The sequence below is a fragment of the Panicum virgatum genome, chromosome 5K (assembly GCF_016808335.1).
Source record: "Panicum virgatum strain AP13 chromosome 5K, P.virgatum_v5, whole genome shotgun sequence".
NCBI lineage: Eukaryota > Viridiplantae > Streptophyta > Magnoliopsida > Poales > Poaceae > Panicum > Panicum virgatum.
The window spans coordinates 59,739,237-59,750,837 of record NC_053140.1 but is presented as its reverse complement, the minus strand read 5'-3'; the positions used below and the strand labels follow the sequence as shown (position 1 = coordinate 59,750,837).

The 11,601-nt window shown below is 57.9% G+C and overlaps 1 protein-coding gene across 1 annotated transcript; it reads right to left on the bottom strand.

The window, feature by feature from the left end:
- Positions 1-9,209: 9,209 nt before the first annotated feature.
- LOC120709117 (omega-hydroxypalmitate O-feruloyl transferase-like) lies at positions 9,210-11,301 on the bottom strand. Its single transcript, XM_039994645.1, has 3 exons — positions 11,014-11,301; positions 10,503-10,931; positions 9,210-10,403 (listed from the first exon to the last, which is right to left on the bottom strand). Exons 1-3 carry the CDS (start codon positions 11,014-11,016, stop codon positions 9,516-9,518), a joined length of 1,320 nt encoding a protein of 439 aa, XP_039850579.1. The 5' UTR covers positions 11,017-11,301; the 3' UTR covers positions 9,210-9,515.
- Positions 11,302-11,601: the final 300 nt, after the last annotated feature.

Sequence of the window (11,601 nt, the reverse complement as noted above, 5' to 3'; positions counted from 1 at the left end):
GCCAGGGATCAGTACTGCCTGATCTGAATGCAATGTCTTTTCCTGATGTATTGCCTTACTGTACAGATTTAGAGGATGGTACTGATGACAAATTTGAGGACTTTGGTACTAATATTGGTCTAGGTAGCAGCTCTGGTAAGATTATCACAGTAATAATTTTTGATCTTTTAAGTTTGAATGATAAAGGAAGTGGGCTTTGATGACATATTTGACGATGCTGGCTTCGGTGTCCGTTCATCCACGCGCAGGAAGTGGGCGACGCCGCCGGCGGGCCGGGAGGCCTCCTCGGCGGATAGAGCGCGAACGCGGCATTGGCGGCCATGTCTGCTTCTTCCTCTGCTGTGACAGGCTCAGTCCTCAGCACACGCTGAAGCACCACCCGGGCGTTGAACGCATCCATCAGAGAGAGTAGCTCCACCAGCGCACGCTAGTGCAGCTCGAGGTCGGTGCCCGTGCCGCCGGCGGCCTGGCGCGCCGAACCGTGGTGCCGCGACGGCGTCCTCCTGTCCACGACGAAGAAGAACGGTGGCGCCGCCTTCTCCCCGGCGCTCGGGAACACGTCTCGCACCGCCTCCCTCCCAAGATAGCTGGCGGTGGAGGTCAGGGCGGCGTGGCTGCCGTCGATGGCGCCGGCCGGCCTGAGCCTGGGCGGGACGGTACTCAATTTACCGTCCGGGGTGGACGGTAAATGAAATACCGTCCACCCCCGGAGCCTCTCTCGGCCGTTGGATAGCAGGTGTACGGCCGAGATCGACGTGGCCGGATAACTGCAGTCTGCCAAGGCCCCTTTCGTCTTCCTCTCGCGACGGGCGACCGGCCGCACGCGTTCTGCGACGACACGCCGTGGCAGCGTTCCTGCCTGCGTAGTGCGTAGAGGCCCCATGATCCGCGACGCCGCCGACAGAGGCAGGCACGGATCAAGCTGCTGTCTCCACACAGGACAGCACGCCGGCCCAGCTGCGCCCATCGGCGCGGACGCGGGACGCCGACAAGGCTCGAAGCCATTGAAGCACCCATCAGCCCGTCCCCCGCGTTTCGTGCTCCTGTTATGACTACAGCCTCGCCATTGGCAACGCGGATCGAGTTAGAGACTCCCCATCCCACCTCGGCGCCGCGGCGTGCCGGCGGACCTGCTTCTTCTGCTTGCTGCTGCTGCGACTTGCGACGTGCGCCCGCCTGCCTCGATGCTTGAAGCCTGGATTTTACACTGCGCGCCGCGACCGCGACCGGAGGATGGATGGACCCACTAGGCAGCGCGAGGACGGCGGCTGCGCTGGATTCAGAGTCAGCCCCAGGACGACAATGCTTTTTGAGATCCATTCTCAAGCATCTTTCCAGTGTGAGGGAAGCATGAGAGTATATGAGATCCTTCTTCTATTTTTTGACAATTGGAAGCAAGAATCAATTTATCTTTTGTGTTGGCAACTTGGCACATATCATGACCTACTAAAAAGGCTAATTGAAACTAGGCTGTCGCTCCCATTTTGTTAGGAGTTGGGCATTCTGAAGATTCTGCATTCAGTTATCAGTTTCGTCAGTGGCGGTGTATCCTTTCAGTTTCATCAGGAAGGGGCACCTGATTCAGTTTCGTCAGACTTTGGAGAGCAGTTTCGTCAGACTTTGGAGAGCACCTGATTCACTCAAGCTGAAGACTTCACTTCACTGCTTAAGTGTGATTTCGTTGCTCTTCCGGACTAAAAACAGTATTAGTCCCATTAACCTTATTGCTTAACATAATTTCTGTATTTTTCACACAAAAAAAATGCTGTACTGAACATCAAGATGCAGCACTAGTAAAGTCGGCATGCAGAATTAGTCCCATACCAGTGGAATTATATCCTGGATCTTTTATAAGTGAAATCACAGCTGCTGTTCCTAGCCTATATGGTTCTTGTATCCAAAAAATTGACTAGCACAAACGAAGGGACCAATAAGATCCGAATTAAATTTATGGATTTGATTTTCAGTTCCCGGTTTAGCATCCACCACAGTGGCGATCAGTATTTCATTTAGCGAAACAGATGGTAAACAAAGCCTGATATTCAGATGCAACTTGCTCATACAAAATTGGAACCTAGGAAACATAATAAGAGTAACGAAGGTGCCAAGCTCTGTTATGTGGTAATTTCAACTTTTCAAGGTGTTGGGCAAAACTGAAAGCGGAGATCACTCTAGTTGCACCACACAACCGAATTACTATCCGAGGAGCATCCAATTGTTCTATCTTCAACATCAGATCATTGTAATGTAATGGAATCGAAGCCTATGCCTATCTCGCAGTGTTCTCCTTGCCTTAACTCCCTGCACCAGAAACGTCTGACCTACGATCCTGCAAGGACACGAGCACACCACCCACCAGGCTCGGCGGCTCGCCATTGTCGACTGGGGCCAACGCCTGACGGCTGATGCTTGCGCCACCGGACACCGGAGCCGTAGCCGAGAACGTCGACCGGCAAGCGCTACAGATGGAGGTTCCTGGCCTTTAGTTTGATTCGTCGACGACGTGATCGGCGAATGGAACTTTATGCCGCGCTCGCGAGTCGCGACCGGAAGAGGGACCCACTCGGCGACGCCACGCCAAGAAGGCTAGAACCGCACACGCACCTACCGGCCGGCGCTCCTGGGACATGCCCCTTCACCACTCACCACAGGCCATGCCGATGCCGCCGGCCCGCCGCAAGCTGCCGGCGCGCAGAGGTTGGCTTGTCAGTATTTTGCTTCGGGCTCAGGCGCTACTCCATGCTGTGCGTGCAGCCTCAGCGCCGCGGCGAGCCCATGGGTTCCTATGCGCTCAACGTCCTCGTCTCCGGGAGTCTCTAAGGTGCCGAGGCCTCCCGGCATCACGGTGGGGGCTCCCTGCCGGCGGCGAGGTCGCCGCCGGGCAGGGGAACCCGAAGGCGGTTGATCCTCCATCCGTTGCGATCTCTCACTGCTGCTACCTGCGCCAGCGCCACCGCCGGCCCGGCCGGCTTCTCCTCGGCAGCTGCGTGTGCGAGCAGCCGGCGGCCGTGTGCGGTGGAGGCGTCCTGGAGTGGCCCCGCCATCCGCCATCGACGCATTGGCCATCTGCTGACTGCTGGTGGTTGCCCATGGCTAGGACCAAGTTCAATTGTTCTGTCCCCCTCGACGGACGACGACTCGCCTTGGCAACTGCTCAAAGCTCACTTGAGCCGCGCCGCCGCCGAGAAATCATGTAGACGTGTGCGAGCAGCCGACGCCGACGCATTGGCCATTTCAGTCTGATGGTGGTGACCCATGGCAGCAATCACAGCGAGAGAGGAGCAACACAGAAGATGGAGCTAACACGGGCAGCAGCTGGATTCGATGACAGTCCTCAGCGCACGCTGAAGCACCAGCCGCGCGTTGAACGCATCCATCCGAGCGAGGAGCTCCACCAGAGCGCACGCTAGTGCAGGCGCAGCTCAGGGTCGGTGCCCATGCCGGCGTCCTCTCACCAAACCGCGGTGTCGCGACGGCATCGTCGTCCTGTCCACGACGAAGCAGAGCGATGGCGCCGCCTTCTCCCTGGCTCTTGGGAACACGTCTCGCACCGACTTGCGCCTAGGATAGCTGGGGTTGGAGTTCAGGACGGCGTGGCAGCCTTCAACGGCGCTGGCCGGCCTGAGCCTGGGCAGGACGGTATTTCATTTTCCGTCCCGGGGTGGACGGTAAATGAAATACCGTCCACCCCTTGGGCCTCTCCCGTCCGTTGGATCGCAGGTGTGCGGTCGCGATCGACGTGGCGGATAGCTGCAGTCCGCGAGGGCCCCTTTCGTCTTCCTCTCGCGACGGGCGACGGGCCGCGCGCGTTGTGCCCTGCACCCTCGATGACACGCCGACAGAGGCAGGCACGATCGAGCTGAGACGGCGGAGCAGACGAGCAGCGGCAGGAAGGCATTCACCGCCGTTCCGCTAGCATTCACAGCTAGGATTTTGGGGACAGCGGCATGCCAAGGATCGGAACACAGGCAGTGTGCATGGTGGCCGTGGCGTCCGACGACAACGCTGCCACCCGGCGGCTTCTCCTCGGCCGCCGCGTGTGCGAGCACCCGGCGGCCGTGTGCGGTGGCAGCATGCCGGGCCGGGCCCCCTAAGCACACCGTGCCGTGCGTGGTGTTGCGGCGGCGCTCAGCCATCAAACCCGCCCGTTCCTCTAGCATTCACAGCTAGGATTTTGGGGACAGCGGCATGCCAAGGATCGGAACACAGACAGTGTGGTGGCCGTGGCGTCCGACGACAACGCTGCCACCCGGCGGCTTCTCCTCGGCCGCCGCGTGTGCGAGCACCCGGCGGCCGTGTGCGGTGGCAGCATGCCGGGCCGGGCCCCCTAAGCACACCGTGCGTGGTGTTGCTGCGGCGCTCAACCATCAAACCCGCCCGTCTGGGCGAGAGTACGTCGCTCCATCACGCGCCGCACCTCGCGGTCGCCGCCCGTGCAATGGCGTCACGCCGCACGCCGCCGCCGGTCGGTGCAGACCGTCGACCGCGCCTTCTCCCGGCCTGCGAAGCTGGAACACGTCGCGAACTAATCTAGCAGCACGAGTGCTGGCGGTGGAGGTCTGGACGGCTTGGCCGTCGCCAATGGCGCCGATGAGATGGCCCAAGAGTGGACGGTATTGCATCTACCGTCCAGGGTGGACGGTAAATGAAATACCGTCCACCCCGAGCCTCTCGGCGCCGTTGGATCGCAGTTATACGGTTAAGACCGACGTGGCGGGTCACGGCACGCTGCGAAGGCTTTTTCGTCTTCCTCTCGCGACGATGTGCGAACAGCCAGCGGCGACGTCCTATAGAGTGGACCCGCCGCCGACGCATTGGCCATCTGCTGGCCCTGCCTGCCCCTGCGAAGCGCGTCCCCATCCCATCCTTCTGCAGTTCTGCGTCCGGGAGGCGCGTCTGGGCGCGGAGCGTGGCGGCGCGTGAATGGGGGACCCGTGCCTACCAGCTGCATGCGCCATCACGGACGACCTCGTCGTGCGTGAAGCCAATTGCCGCCGGCCTGAGCGGCGCCGCGCCGCTCTCCGACGCCGGCCCAGACGACGTGCGCGAGGAGACCGCACCGTGATGTTCTGATCGGTAGCAAGCTAATCAAGTGCTACGCTCATCGATCCGCTGGAAAATAGCAATGCTTTTCGTCCGGATGGGCCTGTAAAACACCACCGATATATACTTATGCAACAAAACATGTGGTGAGATTTGAGAACAGAGAATGAAACTCGCAGAAGCATAGTTCCAACTTCCAAACAAAACCAGTTGTTACCAAAGCATGCCTGCAAAATTATTATCGACCACATGAACAACCAGATCAGTCATGGGTGCAACAATGGAGCGCTGTGTGGTTCACATTTTGCACTCTTATGAATCCATATATATGTCCAGGACTTTGTGTTACCCATCTCTACTATATATTTTCCAGGGCTGGAAAATTCTCATGAACAAAGAGCATTCCCCTACCATGCAAAACTAGAATGTGCTCAAGATGTCGAGAAGGAAAAAATGTCAACGACGGGAGGCCACGCTGCAAAGAACAAACTATTTTTGAGGGAATACAGCTGGTGCTCTGCTCTTGCATTAATAGTGGAAAGGAGAGGTCAAAAATTTACACAGAGAATACAAAAAAGAAACGAACTAGGAACACAACGCCCAAGAGTACAGCAAGTGGAGTACTAGTACTAAGCAGCTGGAACTGCATGTGCAACCGCGTGTGCTTGGCGGTAAGCAGCCACGTCTTGTAGAATTAGCAGGACCAACTAATCAACGGCCAGGGCTTTGTAGTCGAATACCCATCGGCACCGTTCCTTTCAGATGTTCCAAGTAGCATAGGTTGTCGTAAGCTGCTCCCACCAATCTCGGACCGTGGACAGGGGCAACGAACGCGGCAAGAAAGTGAAGGATGCCCGCTGTGCTAGCAGTCGCCATGCTCCCTGGGCATATCAGCAGTTTGCAACCATGTATAAGGTGGTCTGCTATGTACAATGACACAATTTACAAATTGCATCAGCTGTGCCACCAATGATCATGTGTGTTGTGGGTAACTTGCACTGAAGGAGCAGCCACATGAAGAAACGGCATTTGTTTTCCACTTTCATTTGCCACACCTGGGTCCAGCGTTCATTGGCAAAGGGCCCAATAAACTGGACATCATAAGCTGACGCAGCTAGAGGTGCAAATGGGTGCCTCTTAGGATATCCACCGTCCCTCTTTAGTTCAAAAATTAGTATTAATTTCTCAAAATAAGCTCTCACTTTTAAAAACTAGTACAAACTTTTGAACTAAGAGGGGCGGTGGATACCCTTAGGGGCACCTTTTTGCACCCCTAGACGCAGACGAGTAAGTACCATTAGCAGTTAGGCGCCAAGTGATAGGATTTTCCGCAGTGAGCTGAAAGTGCTGCAAAGTGTCCCATAACTCCACATATTTTTTTTTTGAACGAACGGCACACGACGTGTGCATTTCTATTAATATAGCAGAAAAAATACAAGACTATGACCCTGGGAGGCCATAATCAGGCAAAACAAAAAGAAACTAAAGAAAAACAACTAGCAACTAGCGGGTCGGATTGGGACATCGACACCGCAACACACAGACAACCCCAGAAGGTTGGATTGGGGCAGCACCCACCGGAAACACTTCATATCGCCAACGCTCGAGCACCAGAAATGCACCACCATCACCATGGCGAAGGCCCACAGAGGATAAACCATTGTCACCGCCAACGCCGTCATTGCCGACGATGTCCCACACCGGACTAGCCACTGTTATACAGGGTTAGCTGTCGTGGTCCGCTGCAAGCTGTGTAGCTACCACACCATCGAGTCCGCTTACGCCTCCTCACGAAGTTGCCCTACACCGGACCAACACCCGCCGAGCAGGGTTGGCCGCCATAGGTCGCTGCAAGCTGTCAAATCGATACTCGAATAGCTGCCGCAAGCCATCCATCTGCCGCACAACGTCCACTAGATCTGATAGAACACTTTTGGAGCCCAAGCCACCCAGTCGTCTCGTCAAGAAGCAGCAATGTCGCACGGGGCCTCCGGCAACCAAAAAGACGACCACTGCACAAACACATCAGCAAAGCACCTCCGCCGGCCACCTCCTACCACGCCGGCCTCTGCCAACTTCGTGGTCTCCTCTAGCGCACGGTCCGGCCAAACCGTCGCCCTCAAATGCCAAGCAGAGGTCCTGCCCTCACAATACTGCGGCAATGTCCACTTCTTGGCCGCCATCCGCCACCGCGTACCCCCACCCCTCGAGTCCAAGACTTGGTGTCCACCCACTGTACCACATGACCCGTTGACCATGGCTGGGGTTTAGAACCGACACGGCCGACGCTATGCGTGGCCACTCGCCGCCAAACCAATAAGTGAAGGCTCCAACGCACTGCGAAGAAAGGGAACTCCAAAGGCGGCGTCTTCAGGAAGAACATGACGCAAAGCTGCGCCAACGCCACCCGCCCGAGCTGGGCAAGGTTTTCACCCGGAGAATCCACCATCGAAGCAAGGAGGAGTGCCTTGACAAAGTCCTCAGCAGGAATACGGCGCCCAAGGCATCGCCTTTGTCAGCTCAGCGTCCGCCGAGCAAGATTTCTCCCGGCACCCAATTGCCAGCAGCCGCCGCAAGCCCAGTTCACTGCCAGCCATGGCCGCCACCACCACCAACCTCGCCTCCCGGACTGCCTGTCGCCGTCACCACGCGGGCATTGCCGAGCCAGCCGAACACTGCAGGCAGGTGACCACCTCCGCTCCCCGCAAGCTCCGCAACCGCCTTGCCGCGGCCCCGCCGGGGGCACATGGCCAGGCCCGCCGCGCTGGAGCGAGGCCGGCAGACCGTCTCGCAGCCAGCCCAGCCCAGCCACGCCGGCACCCGCAGACACCGCGCAGCCTCTGGCGCTACCAAGCCGCCTCCACTCACGGTGCCGTCGCACTGCCTCCACACGCACGCCGGAGCCGCCGCCCACTGCGCCGTCGCGCCGCCTCCAAGCACAGCCGGCACGCGCAGCGCGGCCGCGCCAAGAGCCGCCGCCAGTCGTCCATCGCGGGCGCCGATCCCGCGCTATGTCGTCGCCCCCGCGCCTTGGGAGCAGCCACCGCCGGCGGATCCGGCCGCGGGGACACCCGATCTACGCCCGCCGGCGCCGGATCCGGCCTCCCTCGCCGGCGCCGCCACGAGCTGCGCTCCGTCCTTCGCCCGCCGGAACGCGAAGTGGAAAAGGGGTGCCCCGCCGCCGCCGTCCTTGCGGGCCGCACGGACTTCCGCCGGCCTGCTCAGGCGGCGGCGCGACGAACGGGAGGGAGGGAGGAGGGAGGGGTGGCGGCTGCGGCGGCAGGCCCGCCCGGGTCGCCCCCGTGGGAGCGACGCGGGGGGAGGGGGTGGGGTCCCGTGGGGTCTTTTTTATAACTCCACATATTGATGCAGAGCTGAAAGAACAAACTATTGTTAATTATGTATTTTACCATCGACCTTATTTTGTCATACTCAATGTAGGAGAAAATTCAGTGGTGAGTCTAAGGGGCTTAAGTTCCCCTACCACCCTACAAATAATGGAACCGGTGGGGGCGAGCGCTCGAAGGAGAGTGGAACCGGCGGGCGTGCCCTCAAGGAGATACGCGGAGATGGGAGTCGAGCAACTATCGTTTTTCTTCTTTGTTTCAACATGTACAGTGGATCCCAATTGAAAAAAAAACAATACTGAAATATCCTTTACTTATTTTTTTAAAACTCATTTAAATAATGTCTTGTTAGACCAACGGATACAAAAAAATCAGAGAAAAAAGTGCCATTATGCACTATTAGTACCTTTCAATCACCGGAACATGCATGCCCTCATTGATTTTTAGAAAGGAGGGAGTATTTATTTAAATTCGCAGCGGGACCAACTATTGTTATTTATTTCTTTTATAATCGACCTTATCTTGTCATACTCAATTCAGGAGCAAATTCGATGGTGGGTCTAAAGGGGGCTCAAGTCCCCCTACCGCCCCACAAATAATGCAACCTCCTCCATTTTGAGAAGAAAGGAGAGGAAGATGGGAAATCAACCCGTCATGGCTAGCTCCGTCACTACTGAATGTAACATGTTCAATGTGCTCTACTCTCTTGTGTGTTCGTCACATCTGCATTTGTTTCCTTTGCTCAAATTCCTCATCTAACTGTTTGTTGTGCGTTAATTTAAACAACAAGCATTGTATCCATTAAACAATGATTGAGGGTTCATCGGAGAACAATGGATTTTTCACATATATACTTGTGACCACATGCTATCCGGACCATTCATCTTGGAATCAGTGGTGAGACAAATCATGGGTAGGTGAGAAAAACATGGGAAGGTGACAAATTCGACGGTTGGATGGATATCACGTGAGATGAACGAATGGTGGAGATAAATCGTGTGGGCACAAGTATATGTGGAGATACTTTCCCGTTCCGTGGATCACTGTAACGTAACACGCCACCAACACGTACGTATGGCTTTAACCATCCCATGCGGATTCTGGGATTTGTCTCGATCTTGTAATTCATGCCGCGGTCACCTCCTCCACGAGCCGCTGGAACTCGGCCATGGCCGCGGGCGGCAGCCCCAGCAGAACGCGGACGCCGCCGCCCCGCTCCTCCCCATCCCCGCACGACAGGAACAGAGCCACCTCCTTCTCGGGGAGCGCCGCGGGCCCGTACGCCGCGGGCGGGCCCCACCCGAAGTCGGCCGCGCGGAACGGCAGCCGCGACCACGCCGTGATGAGCAGCGTCGACGCTAGCGACGGCCGCGCGCGCGTCGCCTCGAAGTAGTCCACGGCCGACCGCATGTACGCGTCCGTCACCGCCTCCACGGCGCCGCGCACCAGCCGCACGGCGCGCGGCAGCGACGCCGCCGCCAGCTCCCCCGCCGCGCACGCCGCGCTGGTGAGCACGATGGCGTTGCCGAAGTACCCCGCGGGCAGCGGCGGCGCGAACCGCGGCCGCCCGTCCACGGCGAACAGGAGCTTGCTCCGCCGCGAGGGCGCCATCCCCAGCGCCCGCGTGCGCGCGCTCCACACGAACCCGGCCAGCGCCTCGAACGTGGTGCACGGCCGGCCCTCCAGCGGCGCCAGCGCCTTGAGCCGCGAGATGGACGCCGCCGTGAACCGGAACGACCGGTACAGGAGCGGCGCGCCGTCGTGCGGCGGCGGGGCGACCTCGTCGGCGCCGTCGTCGTCGGTGATCTGCGCGAACTCGTGGTGTGGGAACTCGAGCTGCGGCGGGTCGCGCGCGCGGAGGACGGCGCGGTCGAGGGCCGGCGGGAGCGAGAGCGGGAGGCCGCGTGCCGTCTCGCCCCACGAGTTGACGAACTCCATGGCGCCGACGCCGTCGAACATGCAGTGGTTGATGGCCAACCCGAGCACGAAGCCGCCACACTTGAACTTGGTCACCTAGCCGACCGATCACCAAAACCATTACTCCATTATTAGCACAAACAAGCTACTCGATGACATGTTGATGAACTGATCGAACTCGTACGGCGTTTATACCTGGGCCGCAAGCAGCGGCATCTCGAGTATGTTCTTGGCGCCGGGGACGCTGTACACGAGCTTGCCGAGCACCGACGGATCGGGCTCGGTGACGTCGCCGATGTCCGCCATGGCGCAGTCCGCCTCGGCCTCCACGAAGACAGCGCCTTCGCCCGTGCAGTCGACGGCCAGCTTCCCCTCGCCGCTGATCGTCATCCGGCCGGCGAGCGGGTAGTAGTGGACGAGCACCTTCGCCAAGGACTCCCTCAGCACGACGCTGGCGCTGCTGCCGTCGCCGTCGCCGGCCCCCCTGAAGCAGTACACGGTCTGCACGATGACGGCGATGTTCTGATCCAGGTTGGAGAGGAAGTAGGGGCCCTTGGGCGTCTCCTCCGCCGGCGGCACCAGCGCCGGCTCCCCTTGCTGCTTGACGCCAAGCTCAAACACACCCTGCGTGCATCCAGGCAGGCCCCTTACTTAATACATGGCGAGAATTCGATCGATGAGCAAACCGGATGAATAAAAACATTACCATTGTCAGAGCGAGGCAGATGAGCAGCGGAGCGGAGCACACCGATGGATTGGGATTTGCAAGCAGACCCAGGAGGGGAGATGATCGAGGGAGCAGGCATATAACGAGGGGTTTCTTGTGAGTGTGCACGAGTTGGTGGTTGGGACATTTGGATGGAGTGAGCCAAGAACGCGACCAGCATGCACATGGTTCTCCAAGCAGGTGAGAACCGGAACGGCCTACATCCAATGCAGCATCATACCGTATTCCAGATGGTGTTGTGTGTGTGTGTTTTTGCTAAACGGTCTCACGACACCGAATAACGTAACACGGCCGTGTCGTTCCTACTATCATTGTGCAGACACGTGAAGGTAGCCATGTTAAAAATGACAGGTAGACACAACGACAGTTTCAGAAAACTGGATGAATTATTAGCCATGACGGTAGACCAACTAACATGGTATTCTAGATTTCAGAGAGTTTAGGGTTTCGAAAATCGTTAGCCCCCTCTCGGTCCAAAGACTACCGAGATAAATCAACGTCTGACAAAAAAAAAAGTAACAAGTGCAGACCAACGAGCATGGTACCAAGTAGTACTAGCCTATCAAA